This window comes from Microtus pennsylvanicus, chromosome 4 (genome assembly GCF_037038515.1).
Source record: "Microtus pennsylvanicus isolate mMicPen1 chromosome 4, mMicPen1.hap1, whole genome shotgun sequence".
In the NCBI taxonomy this organism is placed as follows: domain Eukaryota; kingdom Metazoa; phylum Chordata; class Mammalia; order Rodentia; family Cricetidae; genus Microtus; species Microtus pennsylvanicus.
This window is the reverse complement of record NC_134582.1, coordinates 107,523,064-107,550,233: the sequence shown is the minus strand read 5'-3', so window position 1 is coordinate 107,550,233 and position 27,170 is coordinate 107,523,064. Positions and strand designations below refer to the sequence as shown.

At 41.6% G+C, this 27,170-nt stretch overlaps 1 protein-coding gene across 6 annotated transcripts in view; it reads left to right on the top strand.

Annotated features, from left to right (window-relative positions):
• Positions 1-27,170, top strand: part of Aoah (acyloxyacyl hydrolase) — a 186,850-nt gene that overhangs the window by 145,585 nt on the left and 14,095 nt on the right. Inside the window, exons 14-20 of one of the 6 annotated variants that reach the window (XM_075970122.1) lie at positions 8,524-8,560; positions 9,405-9,479; positions 15,152-15,324; positions 19,969-20,027; positions 20,170-20,229; positions 22,232-22,328; positions 24,964-27,007. In XM_075970122.1, the coding sequence (XP_075826237.1) occupies positions 8,524-8,560; positions 9,405-9,479; positions 15,152-15,324; positions 19,969-20,027; positions 20,170-20,229; positions 22,232-22,328; positions 24,964-24,989 (527 nt within the window). In that variant the 3' untranslated portion in view covers positions 24,990-27,007. The other 5 variants (XM_075970123.1, XM_075970120.1, XM_075970121.1 and 2 more) reach the window with 5 other exon arrangements.

Below are 27,170 nucleotides of genomic sequence, written 5' to 3'. Positions count from 1 at the left end.
TTTTCCTGTAGTTTTTGGAGCCAGTCTTAGATCTACCTCTTATAGACCATGCTGGCCTTGAACTCACAAGAATCTGCCTTCCTCTACCTCCCGAGTGCTGGGATTAAAGGCGTGTGGTGCCACCATCCGGCAATAATAGGAACATTTAAGAGAAAAATTACAATATGACACATATTATTGATGAACTAATCTCTCTCTTACTATGTATTAACTTTTCACCATATTTAATACTTGTAAGAGTTTAGAATTCAAAAAATCTTTAAACAATGGAGATGCTTTTATCCAACTGGAACTATTTCTTTGGATTTATTCATACAATCTTGTGACAGTTAGTATTAATTGCCAACTTGACAAAATCTAGAATCACCTGGGTGATGGGCCTCTGGTCATGTCCAGGATTGGGGTATGTCTTCATTCCATTCATTGGAATTATGGGTGACACCATTCCCTAGACAGGGGATCCGGGATTGTATGGCATGCATGAATTCATTATCTCTCTGCTCTTGATTATGGATGTAGTGTGACCTTAAGCTCTTGTTACCTTATCTAGCATGATGAGCTATGCTTTGAATTGTGAACCAAAGCAAATCCTTCTCCCTAAAGTTGCTTTTGTCAGAGTATTTTATCACCTTAAGAAAAAAGAAACTAAGACAAACCTGTACAGGTAGGAGCAGGGCTTGTGACAGCAACCATGTGAAGAATTCTCCTTCACTAAGCTAGGATCGGCACACCTGCATTGCAAATACTTTGCTTTAAATGAATGTACTTGTCAGTGTGCTGAAGCTGTAGGGCATCTCCTTTCAATAATCTGTTTTGTTTAGATAAAAGGCACCAACTGGAAAGCTATCTGCTGTGTCTACAGACAGCTTAAATGATCTTGGGGTTTATGTAAGCATGGAGGTGCTTTGCCTTCCTGTCTTCATTGTCTTGCTCGTCAATTTTCCAATGAGTTCTAGAAATAGAAAGATGAGCATGGTAAAGGCTTCACCTTCATGGAGGTCATAACCAAACAGGAAAGAGACAAACAAGAAAGGAATCACAGTTCCGTCAGTGTTACTGGGGCAAAAGTAAGTTACAACCTTCAGAAGTGAGAGACCCTTAACTCTGAAGAAGTAGAAGATGTCACAGCAAAGATAAGATTTAAGCAGTATCCAAATGGTGAAAGGAGGTGCTGAGCAGGGAGGGTTGGGGCTGGAGGCAATGGCTTTGGGGAGAAGCAGAGCTCAACTCCTAGCAACCCAGGAGAAAGGTGCTTGTGAAGATGTGGCACTGGGAGGTAGAGTCCAGTCACAACTGGAAGCATATTTGACCCTATCCAAATATTTTTAGGGAATTTGTCTTGCTTGTGACAGAAACGTTTGTGATATGAGGCATTCCCAGTAGTGGAAACACTGTCAGGAACTGTCACAACAAACAGTTGTTAAATGCCTGGGATCTGGGGCCCAAGATCAATATCTTCGTCTCAAGACTTCTGTTTATTGCAAACAAACATTTTTAGAAGAGAAGATATGTAAAAAGTCTTATTTTCTCAACAAATCTTTCTTCTGAAAATGCTTGATGAATTATAGACGTGTAAGAAAAATCTACATCATTTGAAACTGAGTTTATGTGGAGAAAAGAAATTGTCAGATGATATGCAAGTATGGTCTGCTAGGATACCCATAAAATAAACCAGAGAAAACTAGATAACACTATCATAAGAGGGAAATGGTCCCTGAATAACTCTAGCTTTAAGAGCAAAGAGAAATGGGAAACCCCACAAAACTGTAGGGAAAGACCAGAGTCCATTCAAGAACAATTGGGTGGTTTGGGGAGCTCCCATTCGCAGCAAGAGGGAGCAAAGGCAACAGATGGCAGCAGCCATGGCTTAAGGCAGGCTCAGAAAATCAGCACTGTGCTTTTAGCAGTGGCTATTTTAAAGCACAGGAGGGGGCTAAGGAGATGCTTCAGTAGGTAAGAGGATTTGCTCTGTAAGCATAAATGCCTGTGCTCAAAACCCAAGCACTCATGTAAAAGCTAGACGTGATTGCTTGTTCCTGTAATCCCAGCATTCAGAGAAGATTCACATGGATCCCAAGAGCTTGTTGGTCAGGCAGACAAGTGCAAATGGCCAACGTTCAGTTCAGTGAGATACTCTGTCTCAAGGCGATGGCACAAAATGGCAGAGGGAAACCATCAGTATCTTCCTCTGGCCTCCACGCTCGCACACACAGACACACCTCACACATGTACACTATACACAAAAGAGCGGGAAACGAGGACATGTTTAGACAAAAGGCAGTGGATGCCTCACTGAAAGGAAACATCTAGAAAACCTTATAGTGCTAGAATTCTGCATCATACTGGAACAGCCACAGGATGCCATATTAAAAAAGACCCCTGTTTTATAGGTGTCTCGGTGGCCCAAGGCCCCCCATGAACCGCATGCTTGGGGAACTCATAGCAAGTGTCACAGCAGTATATGGTAAATCATGATCATCAGAAAACTTTTAGGCTCTTTGGGTGTAACCAGCACATGAGGCACCCCTGTGAGGGACTGACATCAATGGGATTATTTTCTGTAACTTATCTCCAGAGAAAGATCCAGCAGTAAGAACAGCATCCCCAACCCCTAAAGAACCACCAAGACTTTCAAACAGAATACTAGCAAAATTTTTGTCAGGCATAGTGACACACATCTATAATCCCAGAATTCAGGAATTAGAAGGAAAAGGATCTAGAGTTTTAGACTATCTTGGGTTACATAATAAGACCTTATCTAAAACAATAAAACAAAATTTAAACAAACTAAAATACAGAGGAATAAAAAGATAAAACAAAAATAAAATAAATAACAAAATGGTAGAACAAAATTTAAATGTATCAATGATTACATTGAATGAACATAATCTTTTAACAAATAATATTACAATAGGCTGAAATATAAAATATCACATTGAAACATATTATTTTAATGCTGTCTAAAAAATAAAAAGAGTAAATTAAAAGCACCAACTCTAGGCTAGACTTGTATCTCAATGGCAGAGTGTATGCTTAGTGGGTATAAGATTCTGGGTTCAGCCCCAGCACAAAAGACCAAACCTAATAAAAATAACCCACGAAACTGGAGACTGTCTATAAGAAATTCACTTCAAATACAGGGAAGTAAATGAGCTAAGTGGTGGGAAAAGATACACCATGTTAGTACTAATCAAAGTAAGCTGCAGTGACCATAGGATTGTCAGAAAGCTGGACTTCAAAGAAATTATAGTGGCCAATATGAATATCTTAACAATAAAAAGATTAATTCACTGAGAGGCTATAATACCATTACATATATATCTTCGTTATGGTTTTTATTGCTGTGAAGAGATACCATGACCATGGCAACACTTATAAAGAAAACTTTTAATTGGTATGGCTCTTTACAGTGTCATTATCACCGTGACAGAGCCCATGCTGGTATACAGGCAGGCATGGCGCTGGAGCAGTAGCTGAGTGTCCTACATCCTGTAGGCAAAAGGAAGTCAACTGAGACACTGGGTGGTATCCCGAATGTAGGAAAACTCAAAGCCCACCCCCACAGGGGTACACTTCCTCCAATAATGCCATACCCACTCTAACAAGTGGCATTCCCTACAGAATTATGGGGGCCAATTACATTCAAACAGAACATCAAAATACATGAGACAAAATTGACAGACCAGAAAGGAAATATAAACACAGTAATGGTTGCAGCTGATTGATAGATACTAGGTATGTCATTTGATGCAGCTATCAAGTTTTTTTTTGTTGTTTTTTTTTGTTGTTGTTGTTTTTTGCTTTAGGAAGAATTCCTACCCTTGAAAAACATACTTCCACACACATAAAATAAGCAAAAAATTAAATAAAGATCTTACACTAATTAAGAAAATGTAATCAGAAGTCTAATAGAATACAATAAATGCTTCACATGAGAAAAAAGGATGAAGATTTGTATTTGATGGCATAAAATGTAACCTCTTCATAGATGAAGAAAGGGCATGCAAAGAAGGCATGGGGTGATGAATAAGATACAGAAGAAAGGCTTTCCTCTATCCTTCCTTTTTGTTTTCTAATGTTAGACCCTGTGTTTGCTCACTCACACAGGCACACATGGAGAATGGAAGTGGAGACCATATTGTCAGAAACAAAAGAAAGATCCTTATTTTAATCTGAAATGTTTTTGATAAGTAGTGTCTGCTGTTATATTACACAAACAGAAAATGAAGGGGGATAAAGCTATTCAAAACAAGTAGATCAGCTGTCATCCTGTATATAAGAGGGCTCAGATAGGGGCAGAACACACAAGGCCCATAGCTGCATTTTGTTTTGTACATGATACATCCTTTTTTTTTGGCAACATGAATATTTAGTCTGCTACAGATATAAAACCCATATGTTGTCTTAATTAGGGTTTCTATTGCTGTGAAGAGACACCATGACCACAGCAACTCTTATAAAGGAAGACATTTAAATTGAGGTGGCAGCTCATAGTTTTAGAGGTTGAGTCCATTATCATCATGGTAGGACATGGCAGCATGCAGGCAGATACAATGCTGGATCTGAGAGTCCTAAATCTTAATCCAAAGGCTACAGGAAATGTACCGTCTCACTGGGAGTGACTTGACCATATATGAAACCTCAAAGCCTGCCTCTACAGTGACACACTTCCTCTTACAATATCACACATTCTCCAACAAGGCCACACGTTCTAATAGTGCCACTATCTTTGGAGGCCATTTTCTTTCAGATTACCACTTATGTATATGTGTGCATACTGTGTATACATATTTATACATATATTTATATATACATATATAATATGTAAGTGCAAACAAAAATGGGCAAAATCATAAAAATTCTCTAGAAATGAAAATCCAAATGTTTCTGCACATATAAGAAAGGTATACACCATCACACAAAATCAGAGAAATAATGTATTCATGTGGAGCTTTGTTTTTTTTTTAAAAAAAACTTTTATTTTAGGTGTGTGGATGTATTTGCCTGTATATGTGTCTCCGCACCATTTGTGCCTGGTGCCTGTAGAGGCCAGAAGAGGCATCAGATCCCCTTGAACTGGAGTTAAAGATGGTTGTGAGCTGCTATTTATGAGCTGGGAACCAAACCTGGGTCCTCTGTAAGTGAAGCCAGTGCCCTTAACCACTGAGCTATCTTTCCCGACCCAATATCTTGTCCTTGACATACAGTGTTTCCTTGTGGGTCTCTCAACGACTGAACTGTTTAAAACCTAACCTGTGTGGAGTTTGTATCATAAAATGAAGCATATTTTACAATCACTGGATTCATGGCCAATGTCTAAAAAAATCAGGAGATTTTTGGCAAAGAGTCCCATGTATCCCTTTTCCATTTTGAAGACAAGTCTAACAACATGGAGCACACAGATTCATCAGGACTGAGCAATGGCTGCTCTTTATAGGGTGGGTTCAACAGCCCTGCACCTGTAGGCTCTGTGGACATCTGAGCTTGAAGTCCTGCCCATGATTTGGAGATGTCGCATGTTTTGTTTGAATGTATTTGTGGTTAATAAAGTAAAATGTATTTCCTAATCCTCCCCATCGATTCGTATAGAACAGCTAAAATAACACACTTTAAATCCCTGCTGTTTATAAGGAACAACCATTACAATGATGGCTATCCTTACTAGAGATCAGATGCATTTCTCTTCCCATTTCTGGGCCTTATCTATGAATTTGGCAGCCTGACCAAGAGCTAGTAACATGACATAAAGGGTGTCAAAAGGCAGATTTTGAAGCTAATGCTGCTGAAACTTGGGGTCCCCTCACTTGATTGCTGACCATACTTATGTATAAAAGTTGCAAATTCCAACATTTTAACCACAGTTGGTCTGGGCTCCTGTCTCTGCGCTATATTTTCGGCCCAATGTCTGGATGTTTTGTGTTTATGTTCTTGCCCTTAAGGAGAGTCTCCAGAATTATGCAAACTCCAGAACTCGAAAACCTCAGATCTGCTCTGTTGACTGCAGATAGTCACAGCTAACACAGCACTTAGCTGTAACTGTTTCTGAGAACTGCATACAGAGCATTGTGGACCAATTAATGTGTTCCTATTTTAGGACCTCAGTAAACAGTTAAGTTTCCACCCTCGGGGCTTTCTGAATCCCCAACACTTTATGACCGTAGCTAGTTTAGTAACATTGGGCTTCCAAAGAACAAGACTGTGTATTTTCTAGTCTCTGTTCTATACTCAGAATCAATCACAACACCTGACATAGTAAATACTCAGTATGTTTTGCTAAAAGTAATGATTTAATTTTTTGTTTGTTTTTCAAGACAGGGTTTCTCTGTAGCTTTGGGAGCCTGTCCTGGAAACTAGCTCTTGTAGCTCAGGCTGGCCTCGAACTCACAGAGATCTGCCTGCCCCTGCCTCCCAAGTGGTGGGATTAAAGATGTGCACCACCACCGTTCAGCATGATTTAATTTTTGAAGACTTATTCTAGTTATATTTAAATGTTCTCCTTCTCTTTCCAGGAAAGAAACTAGGGGCCTATTGTCAGGCACTGAAAGTAACAGATTCACTTAGAATATCATGAAAGTTAGTTTCTAAATTGAGAGAATACATAGGATGTGAGGTACTTGGTGATATGGTCAGTACCAGCCCAGAGAGACCATGTGTTGAAATTCAGTTAGGGAGAACTAACTGATGATGAGGTCATGAAACCTTCTCTTCTTGTTATAGATACACCCTAGTTAAAGGACACCAGAGATCCGCTTTTAAAGGCCTGTATGGACTCTTTTACTCTTACCAGGGGACATGAAGGTTCTCTACTAGACCACGTTAGTGAATAATAAAAGTCCTCTATTCCAGGGCAAAACTTTGTCTTTTCTGTGAAACTAAAATCGCAAAGTACAAAAGGTGTAACTTCTTCAGATATCTGACTTTTTCTGCCATGTCCCACGGGCTAAGGCTCTGTCCTTGCTGCTTATGCCCTGCTGGCTGTCATTGCTGTAGTAGTTTCTCCAGCGGCAGATACATCAACCCTCAGAAGCTGCGGAGACACCTCCAGAAGAGGACACTAGAGACTGGGAGGGAGAAAGATGTGGTGCCGAGTCTGACGAAAGACTAGTAGACTAGGAACGAATAGAGTTGAATTGAAGAACGGAGACTAGGAAAGAAGAGAGTGGGAGAGACATTAACTATGTAGGTGACTTTTATACAGATTTCCAGAAGGGAGGGGAAAGGGTGAAAAACACAAGGACTTTGCAGCAGAGAGGATTCGGTACATGGAAAAAATCAGGCGTTAGGTAATGGATAAGTGGTTCCTTGCATCCTGTTTGTGGTTACTTGTTTTGTGTTTTGTTTGTTTGTTATTGCTTTGAGACAGGATCTTACTATATAGGCCAGGCTGGACGTGAGCTCTGCATCTTCAGCCTCCAGGATGCTGATATGTTACGAATGACCATCACCCCCAGCTGTGCTGCTCCTTTAAATCTACTGCAATTACTTACGATTGGTCTTCAATCCTGGTCCTGAGTAGTCAAGAAAGACATAGGAGATATTGCCTATAAAGAAGGACACCCCATCTAATAAGCTGTTGACAACTCTTTACTCTGTTTTTCTAAGGTCTGTGGGTTCTCTGCACATCAAATTCCCAAACGGACTTGAGGTTGGCTGGACCCGGTCCTATAATTTTAGAACAACAAAAGTTTGTGCTTTTGTTGGTTTTTGTTTATCATTAAGAAAACTATCAAGGGGCTGGAGAGATGGCTCAGAGGTTAAGAGAACTGGTCGTTCTTTCAGAGGTCTTGAGTTCAATTCCCAGCAACTACATGGTAGCTCACAACCATCTGTAATGAGAACTGGTGCCTTCTTCTGGCCTGCAGACATATATGTAGGTGGAACATTGTATACATAATAGATACATAAAAATTTAAAAAGGAAAAACATCACGGAATGATAATAACACTTCTCCATCCGTTATTATTCTAAAAATGAGAGATTAGGAGAGCTGGGGTGGAAGTGAATAAAAGGTCCAGCAGACCTGTGAGCCCCCGTAGGATACCAGTAGCACCGGGCAGCTGCGGGTGTAAGATAGCAGAGAGCGACTTACTATTCAGAGAGAGTCTCTACCATCAGGACTCAGTGTTCTGAATAGCAGGACCTCAAATCCCCATTTAAGCTGTCTCTCTCAGAGAATTATTGTCTGTCTCTCCAATCCTTAGTTTTAGGAATACCTTGTCTCTTTGGAGACAGATACATACTTTCTTCCCCTTACATCTACTAAATTATTTACTCGTCTATGACAACCCACCCATCCAAAGGCCTTTGGCTTATGCTAGTACAATGCCCAGTAATCAGGAACCCCTGAAGGTGATAGCCAAGATAAAACACTACAGAAAATCTCCAGAAACAAGCAGTTGCCATCAGCAGTGTGGTGTGGACAGCCTCCGGTGGCTGAACAATGACATCACCCATGTGAACTCAGCTGACATCAGGACTGTCATCTAAACTTAAAAGACTATTTTCTTAATTGTAATTCTACAGGTGCATCTTCTAGAAATCTGAAGAATTTCATAGAAAGGTAAGTGGAAGATACATTTAAGAAACTTTTAAGTATGGTTAACTTATCTCGAAAGGAAGAAAAATTCTCATTTATTACCCCAATATCATTTCTACTGAGTATCAATAGGTGGTTTGTTACCATCTGCACCACTGGGTCTTCTTTTCTTGGGCCAGTATCTTGGAAAGTAATTGGTTCATTTATGTTCTCAATGGACTATAAAATGAATATCAACTGAATAAAATTCAACTCTGAAGACGAAACTGCAAAAACACATTGATTATATCATTGTCTGGCTTTATAAATATGAAACCTATCTTTTTTTATTTTTTGTTTCTAATTTTGAGACAGAGCCACCCAGACTCATCTCAAACTTGTGTAATTCTCCTTCCATGGCTTCCCAGGTGCTGAGACACCATGCCTGGCAAGCTAATATTTTGGGTTTTATTTGGGAATGAAAATTCAGATGCAAGGCTGTTTGTAGTATCGTAAACAGAAGCCTCAGGCAGCCCTTACCTCTGTGAATTAAGTGGGCCCCACAGCTCTGGGATGTCCTATGGAACTGGGTATGAATAACTCACCTGCCCATATTTATAGTAATGTTTGAACGATGCTAAGAAGATAACGGTGAGTCTGTTCAGCTGAAATTTTAATCTACTCTTCAATATTATAATTGATATGCCATTTCTTAATGGTAAATTGAATCGAGATTATAGAGAACAGGTCTGACTAGCTTTGCTGAAGTTAAAGAAAGTCAGAAAAGCTGGTTGGTTTTTCGTGGGTGGTTACCACAACTGTGGGATATTCTCCCAGGCTCAGCCTGTGTAGCTGGTGACCATGCTGCTCAGACGCCGTGTTTTCTCAGCTTGTCTAGGAACCAGGCATTGGACCAACCGGCCATCGTGATTTATGCCATGATTGGAAACGATGTCTGTAATGGGTAAGTCGTTGAGAAAGATGCCAACAATGCTAAGGCGATAATGGGCCTGCTCAGTTGAGATTCGGCTCTAGCTTCCCCCTCCTCCACTCCCCACCCCAGTCTACTCTGCCACAGTGTGCAGGTGTCAAATAAGCCTATCTCAGAAGGAAAGCCTGGATACGTGGCGCCAGTAGGAAGGAACAACCTGTGAGAAAAGCTCCCCATGGAAAGAAATGAAGCTGGTCCATTAGCTCTCAATTCTGACGTCACAACAAGGAACACCAGGAGAAACTGGGGATTATACCACAGGAAATACGCTTCACCGAGATCCAAGACTTGGAATCCACAACATTTGCAATAGCATACAGTAGAAGCCCAGTCATCCACAGGAACACATGCCATGCTCGTAGGCTGACATTCTTCTGCAGAAGAACAGAATAGACCTGCATTTGGCGAAGAAACTGCATGTAACTCGTACTCAATCCCATTTATTCTGATAGCCCACAGTAAAAAAAAAAAAAAAAAGCCTTTGCTACACTACACCATTAGCGTTAATCCCCCCTCAGCATTTGAAGAGATGTATCAAAATCTATGTACACCCCTAAAAGTAAGCTGCATGTGGGCATCTGCCCTGTGGTTGTGGTTGAAAAGTAAGCCAAAGGTGAGACAGGATGTGGAGCAGCTCCCAGTGGCCATCTGCTTAGGATTTTAGGAAAACATGAAAGACAAGCCTGGAAGGGGTAAAAGACATGCTCAAGGCAGCAGAACTGACTAACCAGCTGGAGGCTCCCTGCTCAGCTCATCGCTTATCTTCCCCTTGTTCTACCCGTTTCCCGGGCCTCCCAAGCCTGTGATGGGAGCAAAGGCCAATGGGATTAAAGCTCATTTGCTCCCATAGAACCCTAAATGAAGTGCAGACAAATCAGTTCAAGGGTGGGAGGGGGACATGCCACCCCATGATCCATTGTCACTCATGGGCCAATTCATACTTAGGTCCCTCCAGGACCCCAAAGCTACATTGTGAGGACCCACGGCCCTGTCTCTGTGATGAACCATCCAGGACTTTCCAATAAGAGTGCATACCCCTGAAGGCCTGTTCCTGGTCCAAGATCTGTGCTCCTTTCTGTATCATTTTATCCCGCAGCAACCCAAAGAGGCAAGTGTGACTGCTGGCTTATTAGAAATGAGGAAACTGTGGCTCACAAAGTAAAGGAATTTGTTCTCCTGCCATTGAATAGCAAAGCCAGGAGTGGCAGGATTTCTAATTAAAGTTTGTCTTCTCTCCCTGGCTCACTCTGGTCTTCCTTATGTTCTATTATTCATTCACTGTCTTAAAGCGCGTGTTGAGCACCACCAATGAGTCAAGTACTAGGTCCGGCTCTGGGATCCAACGGCAACAAAAGACCACTGGGGCTCACAACAGAGAAACAGAGATGTGACTTCCAACCTCCACTGCCAAAGAGAACAAGCTCTGCTCCAGCCAGATAATGTCCCTCCAGTCCCTGGATCAGGGTCCCCTGAGTATAGAAAGCAAACAGGTTACAACTGGATAGAGTGCCTGAAGAAAAGCTGTCCTGTCAAAGGCCAGAATCACTGAGAACGTGCTCCCCATCCTGAGTCTCTCCAACCCACTCCTGCTTTCTTTTTTCCAAAGAGCCAAAAATCGAACACATCAGCTAGAGGCTCACGCCAGCCTCTCTCCTACCAGGGATCTATCTGGACAGAGATGCAGTGAGCATTTGGATGAAGGAACAGAGCTGGCAGTGGGGCACATCCCTGAAGTGCCCACTTTGTGATGTCCTGTGGAGAGGTTAGAAAAATAAAGACAGATGGCAGAACATCAAGGTGGAGTAGATAACCCGTAGTGGGCAAAGGGTTCCATCCAATGCCCAAGCCAGAAGGTTGCAAAATGGCTCTGTCCAGGAACAAGTTTCAGGAATCTGATTTGTCTCTTTCTTCAACCTTGTTTTTAAAATGATGTTGAGGTAATGCAGCCACGTGTCTCTCTCAGTTCTCTGACTACCTGTGGCTACTCAGTAAGAACTTGATACATGAATGAAGGTCCTGACTGGAAGACAACTTTTAGCCTCAGGAATTTGGAAAGAAGGGCAGTGTAGAGGCGCCTAGCATTTCCACTAATTACCTAAAGTGACTCAGTGGTCTTAGGCTTATCCATTACTGTCCTTAAGACTCTTTAATGTGCCACTAAAGTTCGACACTCCTGAAACAGAGCAAATGTGTGTGAGCTACAGCAGCAGAGACTTTGGGCGGTCAGTAAAATCCCACTGTGTACGTGCAGCAGTTTGTATTTCTCAGCTAACGGACACTTAGATGGAACCTATTCCCTTGCTATTATGAAAAGAGTATCAAGAGACAAGCATGTACAAATACCCCTGTAGTGGTATACTGAGTCCTTTAGGTGTGTGCCCAAAAATGGTAAAGTTGTGTCTTGTGGTAGTTTTATGTTTGATTTTTTTTTGAGAAGACTCCAAATCAATTTCCACAGTGACCAGACCTCTTTGTATACCCACAGAAAGTAAATAACAGTTCCTTCCCACATCTTTACCAACATCTATTGTCATTTGTATCCTTGATTATTGCATTATTTTTTTCTGGATGAAGTTTTGTTATTGATTTTTATTGAGCTCTACATTTTTCTCTGCTCCCCTTCCTGCCTCTTCCTTCCGCCCTTCAGCCCTCCCCCAAGGTCCCCATGCTCCCAATTTACTCAGGAGATCTTGTCTTTTTCTACTTCCCATGTAGATTATATCTATGTAAGTCTCTCTTAGTGTCTTCATTGTTGTCTAAATTCTCTGGGCTTGTGGTTTGTAGGCTGCTTTTCTTTGCTTTATGTTTAAAACCCACCTATGAGTGAGTACATATGATAATTGTCTTTCTGTGTCTGGGTTACCTCACTCAAAATAATGTTTTCTAGCTCCATCTATTTTCCTGCACAATTCAAGATGTAGGGTTTTTTTTCTAGTGTGTGAAAGACCCCTACTTAGCAGCATTAAGTTAGCAGCAGCAATAACGCTATTTTACAAGGTTTGAATTTTTGAGCAATATAGCTGAAAGCTAGGACAGGGGAGTTCAATTTAGAGATAAGGGCGTTGGTCAACTTAGGGGCCGGGGTGTTGAGCTAGACAAGATATCTATGGTCAACAATCTGGACTGCCAGCAGGGAACTTGGGGTCCAGAAGAAGAGTTGTACCCTAGATAGGCCGAGTCAGCTTGCATATCTGATTTCTTGGAAACCACAGAACTGTACTCAGTTTGAACCCGAGCCTTATTTGAATTGCCCAATCAGAACCCTGTAACTATGCGTCTCGCTTCTGTACCCACGCTTCTGCTTCCCTACCCTATAAAAAATCCACTGCCCCAACCTGAAGGTGCGCGCTAGTCCTCCGAGCGACTACGCCCCAGGTACCTGTGTATCTGAATAAACCTCTTGCTGATTGCATCCGCACGAGTGGCTTCGCTGTTCCTTGGGAAGGGTCTCCCCGGACTGAAAGGCAGCCCACTTTGGGGGTCTTTCGCTGTGTAGTACTCCATTGTGTAAATGTACCACATTTTCCTTATCCATCAGGGACATTTAGGTTGGTTCCAGGTTCTGGCTATGACAAACAATGCTGCTGTGAACATGTCCTTGTGGCACAATTGAGCATCCTTTGGCTATATACCCAAAAGTGGTATTACTGGGTCTTATCGAAGGTTGTTTCCTAATTTTCTGAGAAATCACCACACTGACATCTAGCTGTGATGAAACTCAAAGCTTAGGCTGATTTAAGTTATGTAATTATTACATTTATTGGTTTGCGTTTGTCAAACCACCGCTGCATCTCTGGAATGAAGCTAACTTGAACATGGTGAGCACATCTTTTATGTGTTCTTGTGTTTGGTTTTCAAGTATTTTGTTGAGAATATTTCCATCTATGTCAATCATGGGGATTGGTCTGTAGTTTTACTTTCTTTTTATGGAGGCCTTATCTAAGGTATAATAGATTCATAAAAAGAGTTTGGAAGTGTCTTCCTTTACTATTTGGTGGAATAATTTGAGAAGTATTGATGGGTGATCCTCAAGGGTCTTGGACTTTTCTTTTTAGGGTGGTTTCCTGCTATTGGTACAGTATTATTGGTTATATATCTGTTTAAATAATCTGTCTCACTTGGTTTAACTTAGATAGGTCATATGTATCCAGATATCCATCCACTTCTTTTAGATTTTTCAATTTAGTAGAATATATTCTTCAGGTTTGCATCCTCGTGGTTCTCTGGATTTTATTGGTATTCATTGTAATAGCTTTTCTTTCATCTCTGTTTTATTAATTTAGATCTCCTCTGTCTTTGATTCAGTTCGTTTGGCTTAGTGTTTGCTCATCTTGTTTGTTTTGTCAAAGAACCAAATCTCTGTTTCAATGGCTCTTTGTAGTTTTGTTTGCATTTCACTTATTTCTATCTCGATCTAATTATTGCTGTCTCTCTAATACATTTTGTTTGGGCTTGTTTTTTTTTCTAAAGCCTTAAGGTACAGCATTGTGTACAGGTTTGAATAAGAATGGCCCCTGTAGACTAATGTGTTTGAATGCTTGACCCACAGGGAGTAGCGTGATTAGGGGATGTGACCTTATTGGAGCAGGTGTGGCTTTCTTGGAGGAAGTATGCCACTAGGGACTCCTGAGGTCTCAGGTGCGGGCGGTCTCTTCCTGGTGCCTGTAGATCAAGATGCAGAATTCTCAGCTACCTCTCCAGCACCATGTTTGCTTGTGTGCCATTATGCTTCCCACCATGATGATAATGGACTAAAATTCTGAACTGTAAGCCATCACCAAAGAAATGTTTTCCATTTAAGAGTTGCTATAATTATCGTTTCTCATTACACAATAAAACCGTACTAAGAAAAACATTAAGTTATTTATTTGAGATTTCGTTGATGATTTTATATGCTCTACGGACCACAACAACTACCAGCCATAGAAAGACAGTGGTATGAAATAAAATTGTTGGTAAATAGTGTTTTAATAATAAAGCAGAGGATAGTTGTCTATCAGAACAATGATGAAAGCCCAAATTTAGTACAGAAACTGAGAATAAAGGGTAAGAGAATGTCTACATATAAAATAACATCATCCCTTGGAAATATCTGCCTCCCTACTGTGGTCTGTGTGCAATTTTTTAAAAACCATTTGTTAAGCCCCAAAACTCCAAAGCTCCAAATCAGTCTTAAGCAATATCAGACCCTCTCCTGTACCCAAGAGTCAGGGTAGATGAGCTTATGGTCCAAAACAGAAAAGCAAACAAACAAAGAAAAACCTAAAGTCTTAGTAGTAGAAAACCACAAAATTTCCCTTCTTGCTCACACTGTGTACTCTTCAGGAACATGGGTCTGTCTGCCTCTCTCTTTCTCTCTATCTCTCTCTCTCTCTCTCTCTCTCTCTCGACTCAAGCAAGTGACGTAACTATCTGTAACACTATTTATACCAGCAATACAGTCAGAGAACATTCCAGAGGCTCTTACACCACCAGCTATATGGCTTACTCAACTTCAAAGGAGTCAGTAAATGCAGTCTGACTGTGTGCCAGAAACATAGGAAGTCAAAAGTGGTTTACAAAATAGTACTGATAACCAGCAGATACAAAGTGTTTTGTATGTTACCTTTCTGCTAATCAGATACTTGCTGTTTCTTCCACCTCAGGAGAGCTGACCCAATACCAGGAATGACCACTCCTGAACAAATGTACTCCAATGTCATGCAGACACTGAAGTATCTAGATTCCCACCTGCCCAATGGCAGCCACGTTATTTTATACGGTTTGCCAGACGGAACTTTTCTCTGGGATAGGTTGCACGACCAATACCACCCTCTAGGTATATTATGCTTGCAGATTCTTTTCACCGTGTGTACGCATGTGTGGATGTATGTGTGATGTGTGTGCAATGCATATATATGATGTGTATAAGTGCAATGTTTGATATTTATGTATGATGTGTGTAAGTGCAATGTTTGATATGTATGTATGATGTGTGTAAGTGCAATGTTTGATATGTATGTATGATGTGTGTGATGTGTATTTGTGATATGTATGATGTGTATGTGTGATGCACTTGAAATGTATGTGTGATGTGTGTGATATGTATATGATATTAATGCAAGAGAAATTCAAAGAAGTAAATTCATGCCATAAAGAATTCACTAATAAGCTTGCTTAGGAAATGTTAAGTTACACAAAGTAGAACATAACTAAAGAACCACTGCCCCCAGCACAACTGAAAGGTAAGTAGACCAAGCTTGCTCGAAACTGAGAAAGAAAATTCTGTATCATAGCTGATGCTTAGGGACACTGAGAAAATGCCTGCTTCTGTTTCTCCACTGAGCTTAGCAATAGCTGGGCTCCATTCCTGTAACAAAATTAGACAGTTCTGACTTATAGCCACGCAGTAGACCCATCCCCATGCTCAAGGGCTCAACACAGAGTCACAACCACCATTAAGTCCTAGTGTGACATTAAGTCCCTATGCTCTTCTCAGGAAAAACACAGTTCTGTCAGGTGAGCAAGACAAACCTGGGTGACAGCTATCCAAAAGGAACAACACTGGTGTACATAAAAAGTATTTCTGCCAATATCTTTGCTGGCAAGTCTCCCATCTGCCCAAGCCACCAGACTTGCTGTCTCCTATCTCTGTTTAAATTGTTCTGAGTATAACATGGGGACCAACATGAAAGAGATGTAAGCCTATGTGGAATGGACGAGGCCAGGGTGTATATAAGTTAGTAAAATCTTCTATCCACAGCTGGCTCCTCTTTGAACATGAGCCACAGCTTTCCCTTGAGTATGTAACTCTATGTGCTTTTCTTTCTCACCTCCCCAACCTCTTTGTCCTCTTGTAGTTCTTGGTTAAGCCAACTTTCCTACCTCACTCAAGAAATTCCACTCCCATTCAAATGAGAAACCACCACCATTTACATGAGAAAAGAATTAATACCCAGTTCTTTAGTCTTCCCACTTGAGGGAAAAAGCAGATATCTACACTCCGCCAATTAAGATGAAGTCATTTGCTCCATGAAAGTGTATCACAAATATTATCCAAGCAAAGCACTGTCCTGCCTTCATACAGCTTCTTATCCTTATAGATAAAGATGTGATAACACACAGAACTTCACTTCTTTCTGAACCACAGTGTGTGTTTAAAGACAACCACTTGGGCCGGGGAAGTCTCTCTAAGCCATGGGCATGAAGACTGTAGTTTTTTTTAAAAATTAATTCCATTAGATCACTAAATTTCTCATGATAAGAAAAGCTTAGAGAAGGAGACTGTTCTTCCTTCTACTCCATCACACCATGTAGAAACATGATTTGAAGTTTTCTGATTTTAAATTCATTTTATTTCATAAACTCTGGTTAGACTAGCTACATAAATTCAATCAAACTGACTATGCACATTTAATTTAACAGCAGTAGGTAACCATGATACCATGCAACTTGAGAGAGAAGGAAGGGGAGAAGATGATTAGAGAAATCCATCTAGCCCTAGCACTGGGGAAAGGAGTAGAGACAGGACAGTCCTGTAGCTCACTGACAGCTATTCTTGCAGAATCAGTGAACAAACTCCAGACTCAGGGAGAGACCCTTTCTCCAGGAAATAAGGTAAAATGTTGCAGTGGCATTTCATTTGTATTTTATAAAATAAAGCTTGCCTGAAGATCAGAGTGTAAAACAGCCCTACTGGTCAGCCTTACAGACCAAGAAATGGTAACACACACCTTTAATCCCAGTAGCCACACTAGTTGCCATGAAAACTGGGCATTGCATGCCTTTAATCCGAGCTCTTGAGGGAATTATAAAACAGGATTAGACAGCTCTCGGTCTCATTCTGAGATTCCTGGAGGCAGTATCGCCATTTCAAACTGAGGTAAAGGTAAGAGCCAGTGTCTCACCTCTCTCTCTCTCTCTCACCACACACACACACACACACACACACACACACAGAGAGAGAGAGAGAGAGAGAGAGAGAGAGAGAGAAAGAGAGAGAGAGAGAGAGATGATAGACATGATAAAGATAAATATAGATATAAATAAACATTAAGGACCCTCCTAAAGAACTTGTAAATTTCTGAGATACAAACTATGTGTGTCTTTTAGCCATCTGGAATAGAAACCTGCCCTTTAATCTTTAAAGAGATCCAGTGGCATCCATAGGAACACCCCAGTGGATCATGAACACACACATATACACACGAGTATAAGAAAATTTTCAGATCCTAGTAATTACTATTCACCATAGATGGTACCGCTGTCTACTGCTGGATGTTTTCTTCTTTTTGGTACTAGCATCAGAGCCAGAGTCTCACATGCTCTAGCTATGCTACTGAGCTACATTCTCAGACCCCTGTTGATTAACTAGGATGTCTTTCTGACAAGGAATTACAGACACACACAACCTGTTCACACTACGGCTCTTCAATTCAGGAGCAGCTGTTGTGGGGGAGAGACTAGGTTTATAAAATACAAATCAAGATAACATCTAAAAAGCAAATGATAAAGACTCAATGCCAACAAAGGGAAGAACCCACACCCCCTCTCCATTTCCTTTATGGCATTAGTCTGTCATAAGTACACCCCAAGCACCTTTCTACTTGAGCACCCCTGAGGCATCCTTCCCTGTGGCATCCTTCCTTCAAATTGGCAAATTCAAGATCAAAGAAAAACACTTAAGAACATTTTCCAACTATCTTCTACTTATTACAGAGACTTTATCCTGTTGGGTAGACCTATCCCTCTGTGCACCAAGTTCAGAGGGAGCCAGTGTTGGAACAGTAAGCAATAGAAGGCAAAGGAAGGGAGCCTGGACTTGGTGAATCAGGATATACTCAGGGCCCACACCCAGAGAGATGCTGTTATCTTGGCAGGATAGCAGAAGGGGAGGGCAAAGCAGAACGGAGCAAGACTTGACTAGCGGATCACCATGACTTTACTGGCAGTCATCACTTGTGGCCGTCTAGATCTGACATTCCTTTATACCACATTGGAAGATCAACATATGTTCCCTACAAGACAAGCAAGTCAAATCTACTTTTCAGTGGTTCTTATCTAATATACAAGTAAAAAGCAAGGCCCTGTTCCATCACCTGATGTTTTTCTCTTGACTTTGAGACGCTCTAAGATCCTCTATTATCCTCTTTAATTTTTTGAAAGTGTGAGAAGTGTTTAATTGGATCCAGCATCAGCTGTTCATCCTGGAGATTGGTGGGGGAGCTGGATTTTGTATGTCAGTCACAGCACAAAAACTGACTGCTTCTGAGGTGGATAAACTCTAAAGAGGGATTGGCAGCACTGGGAGAGAGAAGATATCACAGTGGCTATAGCTAGTGCTTCCACAGTTTCTGGGTAGACTCCAGGATGACAGAATTTTTCCTACAATGACATAATACCCAAGACAAATTGTGTAGAGGAAGACTTGTCTATCTGGGCTCATCATGCCAAAGATTTAGTCCCCCTTGCTTGACCCAATGTACCCCTGCAGGTGTCATGGCAGTGGAGGTGTGTGTGTGGAGGGAGGGGGGGTTACCTGATGGCTGACAGGAAGCAGACAGAAAGGAGGAACTGGAATCCAGGTATAACCTTTAAAGACATTCCCAATGAACTGCTTCCTCCAGCCAGGGTCACCTCTTTAAGTTTTCAGAACTTCTTAAGACAGTGTCACAGGCTGGGAAATGAGTGTTTCAGACATGGAATAGGACAGATTCATATGCAAACCATAATAATTCATGCAACACTTTCCCCTTTGTTTTTATATACTTCTTTTACCTGAGTAAAACAAACAAACAAACAAACAAACAAAACAAAACAACAACAATAACAAACAAAAAATCCCTGTGAGGTACATTTCCTACCTAGGACTCAATAAGACAACTATGGAAAAGCTCTTAATCCAGTATCATCAAGAGAGATGAATATCCACTGACATCTCCCATCCCACCCGAGTGTAAGGGAGCCACCCCAGTCATATTTGAAGGGCTTTGGTTCAGAATTTCAGGCATTCTGAATGCCAGTCCTCAACATGGAACAACTGGCTCAGACCTAAGTATTTCATACGACCAGAAAGGAGGATTAAGTCATTCCCACCTGGGATGGGGCTCTCTGAGCTTCACAGAAGCTTGGAGTTTGATGGCATCACCAAGGAGCAGGTGTTGCCTGGTGATGAGCTTTGCTCAAGTCACTCTGGTCCATTTATAGCTGGAGGAGACTCTGCTGTCTCTGGAGATGAGATGAGGCCAGCACTCCAATCCTTTCCTCTCCAAGACTAAGGAACGCTGTGCATAGGCTGCTTAGGGATCCTTCCTAACTTGGGGTTAGACAGAAATAAAATACAGGCATTCCTCAAAGCTATGCTGACTGACAAATCAAATCAGGATAAATGCCACCATCTGAAAGGGAGACAGGATCATCTACAAATGTCCCTGAGCATTGCCATCTGATTGCATATGACTTATCAGACCTCTGTGTTTTCCAGGCCAGCTCAATAAAGATGTGACCTATGCAGACTTCTTCTCCTTCCTGAGCTGCCTCCAGGTAAGCCCCGAGGCCTGCTCCATGACCTCATCATACACACACACACATATACACACACACACAAATGCACACAAGCATATGTGTACACACCCCTTACTATGTCTATGCCTCTTTAATCAAAGTGCTTTTTATCTTCACTCAGGTCAGCCCCTGCAGTGGATGGATGTCTTCCAACAAGACCCTCCGGACTCTCACTTCACAGGTAGAGCCACTGAGTCCTCTGTCCCTGTACTCTGTTTGCAGTAGACTTACCCCCATGATGGGAATCTACAGCATAATGGTCACCAGCCTGGCATGGTCATGGAGTCAGAGAGGGCAAAAGAACTTGTGTGTCCTGTCTACCTCCACCCCTCTCCAGGAGGGCATACATGTCTCATGCATGCACACATAAACACACACAGCTGGTACAATAAGGCAATGAACTGGGGAGCTGAGGAACATAAGTCTTATGTGTGACCGGGTGCTCAGAGAGGATCACCTCACATGTCTGAAAGAATTTATTTCCCAAGCAAAGTATCTTATACGTTGTTCATAGGTTGTAAATTATCTTTACAAGAATTAATGAAACTTTTTTTGTTTTTTATTTTTGAGACAAACCTGGATATGTGGCCCAGGCTTGCGCTGAAAACACAGGAAATTTTCTTTCTTGCCTCACTTTTCCAGGTCCTGAGATAGCAGGCATGGTCTACCAGCTACAATTTTTGTTAATATAACTTTATTGTAAAGAACTTTCAAATTTAAAAAATATACAGTCTGATAAAAATTTTGAAAACATAAAATGTATAAAAATCTACTAAGAACAGCAACAAAAATTGGGCTGTAGTCAGCTGTGCTCATATACACTGGGAGATCATGCTGCAGAGGCAGAGGCGGGGGATAACAAGTTTGAGGGCTGAGCTACAATTTTTGGGGCCAAGAAGATGACTTGATAGCTAAGTGCATTTGCTGCACAAGTTGGAAAGTTTGAGTTCAAATTGCCAGCACATACATAAGAAGCTGGTCACGGCTGCACACATGGCTGTAACTACAGTGCTGTGGGGGACAGAGACAAGACAGCCAGCCCAACTCCAGGCTCAATAAGAGAACCCGTGTCATGGTAATAAAACAGAGAGGGACAGAGTGACTCACCATTCTTCTCTGACCTCAATGACTGTGTATAACACAGACACATGCACACACATGTGCAAGAACACCTGTATGCACACGCACACACACACACACACAAATTTAGGCTAGGGAGATAGCTTAATCAGTCAGTAAAGTGCTTGCCATGTAATCACATGAGTTAGAATTCAGTCCCCAGCACCCAAGTGAAAATCAAGAGCAGAATGCTGGAAAAGTGGTCAGGAGTGTCCCTGGAATTCAATGGTCATCCAGACAACTTAATCAAATAAGCAAGTCTAGGCCAATGAGAGTCCCTATCTCCAAAACCAAGGTGGATGGATCCTAAGCAGTAATGTCTGAGGCCATCTTTTGGCATCTATACACATGTGTACACATCTGCACACATACCTACATACGTTCATGTGCATGTTTACATACAGAGAAGACAATCATTCACGTATCAGTATGTGAGTGTCTATTATCATTTCCACAGGTATCTTGGGGTTTTGCCTACTAGATTGAGAATACTCATACAAATTCCAATGTTCTTACATTGTTTCTCCACAATAGCACAACTATTTTGCAATGTCCAACATATGAATGTGGCAGGATTTATCCACCCATGTGTGCAGTTGGACACATGGTTGTTTCCAGTTTTTCACATGATGACATGTGTTTTGTGGTGTCTGTTTCCTATGTCAAGCTCCTCTAAGATATATACTTCATGTTAAGGATATGATTGGTATAGGCCAAGCTCTTGTCTAGAGCCATGAAACTAACCTATGTTTTCATTCGTTCACCCTGACATTCAATATTATCAAGGTTGTTCATCTCATCTTTGTCAAATTCATGTAGAAAAAGTAGAATCTTACTACTTTAATTTACACTGGCTTGATTCCTAATGAATAGTAACATTTTTCATATGTTCCTAGGCCATTTGCACATGAATATATTTTAATGTGCAGAGCTGTTTTCTGCTGATGGCTTGGAGATAGGAAAGTGGAGTGGTGTGTGGAAGATCAATTTCTTTCTCTGCCTGAATTGTCCCATGAAAGTCAAAGCTGAGGTTTCATGGAATTCTTTGTTTCCCTTGAATTCAGAGAGCAGACCAACTCTCCAATACACTGAAAAAAATGGCAGCCACCGAGACATTCACAAACTTCAATCTTTTCTACATGGACTTTGCCTTCCACGAAAGTAAGTCGCTTGTTTTCATCTTGATGGGAGGCAAGCCCAGCAGCTGCAGGGTGGGGCTGTGTTACACAGTGCATGGAGCAGACTAGGTAGGGCGACCCCTTTGTATCTGACATGACGACTCTGAGCATTGAGAAAAGAGAAAGCATGAGGTGCTGTCTGGCAGGTTGAGAATCAATGCCACCTCCTCAATTCTCCATTGTTCTAGAGCCTCTGAAACAACAGGACCAGTGAGTGGCTGGGGCGAGTTGGAGCTGGAAGTCCCTACTCTAAAGGACTCAACTAGCAATTCTTTTTTTTTTCCTTTTTTTTTTATTGATAAAAGGAGAATAAAGAAAAGAAAGAAAAAAAAAAACAAATTTCCACCTCCTCCCAGCCTCCCATTTCCCTCCCCCTCCTCCCATTCTTCTCCCCCTCCTCCCACCCCTCTCCCTTTCCCCCCACTTTTCTCCCCCTCCCTCTCCAGTCCAAAGAGCAGTCAGGGTTCCCTGCCCTGTGGTAAGTCCTAGCAATTCTTGCCAGATTAGCAATGCCTTGTTTACCAGTGTGCTGGAAATAGATGTGGCAGAAGCAAAGAGTGAGGCCACGCCTCCTGCAGTAGAGTGCTCAATACCTGGAATAAGCCTGGACCTGAAACTAACCAGAAGCTCTTAGCAAAAGGGAAAAAAAGTCCTTCTAGAAGTAAACCATGTCCCAACTCTCTGGAAAGAATATTTTTTGATAGCATTTTAACTATACATGGGAGCCACCGACAAATAACCACACGAACTCAGGCTTGCTTACTAGACTCACTCATTCATCATAAAGGGTTCTTTTTTTAAAAAAAAAAATTACTTCTTGTTTGTAACCCTCCAAGATTCATTTTCATTGTTAAGCAATTTTTCTGGATGAGAAAAGGCCCTGTTGATTGACTGCCAGCTGAGATGATGCTAATGTAAGGCTTCAGTATGTGCAGCAGAGGGAAGATTCCTCATCACTGTCCCTCAACCCTAGCCCCCCAGCTCAAGCATCTGGAAGGCAGCAGATGGCCGTCATGAATTATTGAATATTACATTAGCTAACATGGTTTGCATTGCAGGCTGGAGGACTGCAGCTCTGAACATCCTTTCAACAAGATTGATCAGGCTTTACTAGATTTCCTGCCTACACGACACTCAGCTCTCTCATAGGGAGAGACACTTTGATAAATAACCTCTCATTAAAATGCAGGGTTAAAGACTTATTCATGAATTCTTGATGTAAACAAATGCACCACCACGTGATCTTTGATCGTTACCAACCTTGAATGTGAGTAAAAGTTATTGAAAATCTAATAATGTCTAACATTCATGTGGGACATTTTTTATTGTCCAGAATGATTTCTACAACTGTCATTCATTATCTCTGGTGATGCAGGCATTTCGCTGGGCATCTCTATCCTCTCCAACTCCAAAACGTCCAAGTGGGGATTCCCTTTTAAATGTTTTTATTAGCATATATTAATTATGCATAATAATGGCTTCATTCTGACATTTTGAACATGCACATAATATATTTCAATCATACTCACCTCCTGTTACCATCTCTTGTCCTCCTCCTACACCCATTAACACTCTTCCACTTCCCAGCTAGCCCCTCTTGACTTTCATATCTCTGAGTCTATGTAGGGCACGGTGTGTTTTATTGGGGTTATTTACAGGTGCTTATGTGGGGATTCTTTTTCAGGAGCATATGCACTGTGCCAATGGCTACACAGGGAAGAAAATGTCTGATCAACCGTATCCACATCTTAGTATCAAATCCCTTGCTTGGAAATTCCTATCAACAATGAGAAAAATTTCCTGTTTCATAATTCCTCTCCAAGTTCTTAAAAACAAGTGTGAAGATTCAGTTTTGCCAGCTTCCTCTTGGCCATCTGAAGTTATTGAGCACCCGAGAGTGAGGCAGAGGGTGGTGTTCTGGGACTTTCCTGTATCAATGCCCCATAAGGCATTTAATGGCTATGGACTTCCATGTCTTCCTCTGAAAGGGCCAGAATTTGTATCTCCCTTTTGGGGACTATTATAAAATCTCAACTTGTGACCAAGTTAAGAAATTTTAAACTTGAAATCCTAGCATTTATCATAGTACATAGAACAATCATCTACTCCAGACCCATCTCTGGAGATAACCTCTCATCTTAAAAATCATGGCAGCCTATTAACTTGATAATCTGTCCCTAGTGCTTATAACTTGCTATTATAAGAAGAGCCCAGAATTTATAAGCATGTTCTTATCTCAGTTCAGACATAGATCATAGGATTGTGGAATAGCAAAGACAGGATAACCGTTAGCTGGCATCATCGGCCGGCTTGTTGTCATTGTGGGTAAAGCACCCCCCACATTCTTCCACGTAAGTATTCTCTTCCAGAGTCCAAGCATCATCATTCATACCTGAGGAAATATTTCCACAAGTCCCCCGAGGAAGCTGCGGTGTAAATGCAGCTCATTATTACCCAGGTCTCCTTTCATCAGAAATAAAAACCCAGTCGAGGTGTTTATTAAATCTGCAGTCTGGAGCCCTATGAAAATTGCCCTAGTCTCCACACTGCATTAGAGCTGAGTACCGTACCACAAATGTCCTCCTTTCTCATCACACAATCTCACATCCCTGTGACAGAGAAAATCGGAGCTGAGCATCCCTGACACTTGGAGGAGGCACAAGACCTATTTCCTCTCCGCTCTGACAGCCTGGGTCCAGCACTGAAAGGTGATGGCTCCTTCTCTCATTTGTCATTTGCTGACTCATTCTCCAACCACTTATGAACTAAGCAGAAGTAGAAGTTTGTCTCCAAGACATGTCAACTTGAGCATTGTGACATCCTTTTCCTTTCTCCCTTCCCAGTGGTGGAAGAAGGAGAATGCGTCTTGACTGATAAGGTCATTCTCACATTGACAGCTTAAACATACCTCCTGCTGCCCCTGGCTTCAAAGACAGCCCAGCTGTAATAAACTTGTGCTCTCTCCCCTGTGTGTCTGCAAAAGCAGCCAATGACCTCATGGTGCTGATCAGAATGCAGATTTCTGTTTGAAATATCTGCTAGTTTTACTATTCATCAAAGCAAGAGCTACCACACGCCCTATAAATCTTCCTCCACTGCTTCTGTGGCTCTCTGAAAAGATGGCTGTGAGTAGAATTTTTCTGATTTACAGATAGAGAAAATATATTATGCACCAAATCCCAACAGATGTTCCATGATCATTCAAGAAGCTTAATTTAGCTCCTCCAAAACACAAATAGGAGTCCTGGGAGACGACTGTGTTGGTAAAGTGCTTGCCACACAAGCATGAGGACCTGAGTTCGGATCCCCAGACTCCACATAGAAATGGGGTACTGTGGCACATGTCTATAATCCTGCCCACTGAGCAGATCCCTGAAACTTTCTTCCCAGACATCCTGGACAAGTCGATGAGCTCCCGGTTCAGTGCGAAATTTTGTCTCAAAAGCTAATGTATCAAGCAACTGAGGAAAAAGCTCAACATCTACCTCTTGCTTACACACACACATACACACACACACACACACACACGAATGTGTGGATGCCCATCCATAAACACACACAAAAACAAGTGGGAAAGACTAATCTGCCATGTTGTCCTTGATCGAGCCTCTTCTTGAGGAAGAAATACATGCCATATCTGCGGTTGCCTTTCTCCTGAAAACAGAATCTTATCCTGAAACTGTCACAAAGAATCATTCCATCTAGTCATAGGCAAGGTACACATAAAACCTATAATCTTGCCTATGAGTTACTCACCCTTAAATTTTACATCCCTGGTGGCCACTTCTATGTGGCAACCAGTACTTTGGAAGAAAAAATAATCGTATGAAAAAAATTATTTTCCCTGTGGATTGACTGATTGCATACTTGATGACTCTGTGCTGTGTTCTTTTAATATTAACTATTATTTCATATGGCAAATCAGTTATTCTGAAGGCTGGACTCTGCCATGTAGTCTACTATGATGCAAAGTTAAGACCAAGTTTGAAAGCATGGATAAGCTTCCCAACAAGGAGGAATACATTATTATTATTGAAACCATTGAGAATTGTCTGAGTATGGTGATAATGGGAAGAAGTCCTTGCCTGGAGTAGCAATGCAGTGCTAAAGCCCTCGTCCAATGTGCAGGAGCCCTGGGCTCCAGTCCCCTCATTGCCTGCCACACAAGAAGAAAATAGCCCCTTCCTCCCCGCATTACATCCATGCTTCGTGGCAAAACTTAGCGAGTAAATATCCTCCTCCCTTCCTTTTATTCTTCACTGCTGTGTTTCCTGTTCATAATCCCACAAGTGTAGAATTGCTTAGCCTCCAAAGTGACTAAGAGGGACCATTTTGAAAATAGTGATCAGTTCTGATGATTGAATTTTATCTGTCTGTTCTATGAAGAGATGCATCTACATCTCTCCATTCCTTTGGGGACCACAGAAACTCAAATTAAAATGGAAATATTTTAGAACAATTTTAAACCTTGGAGTCAACAGTGAGCTAAGCTGAAAGAAACTCCTACATAAGCAACTCTGACCCCTTTAACACAAGAATCCTAGCAATGGCTCCCTCAGGGAATTCTATCCTAGCAGTGGCTTTTTCAAGGAACTCTATCTTGACTTAAACCATTTTTTAAACACTTTTTTTAATTTATTTATTTATTAAAGATTTCTGTCTCTTCCCCCCACTGCCTCCCATTTCCCTCCCCCTCCCCCAATTAGGTCCCCCCCCCCCCCCGCCTCATCAGCCCGAAGAGCAATCAGGGTTCCCTGCCCTGTGGGAAGTCCCCACCTCCATCCAGGTCTAGTAAGTTGAGCATCCAAACTGCCTAGGCTCCCAC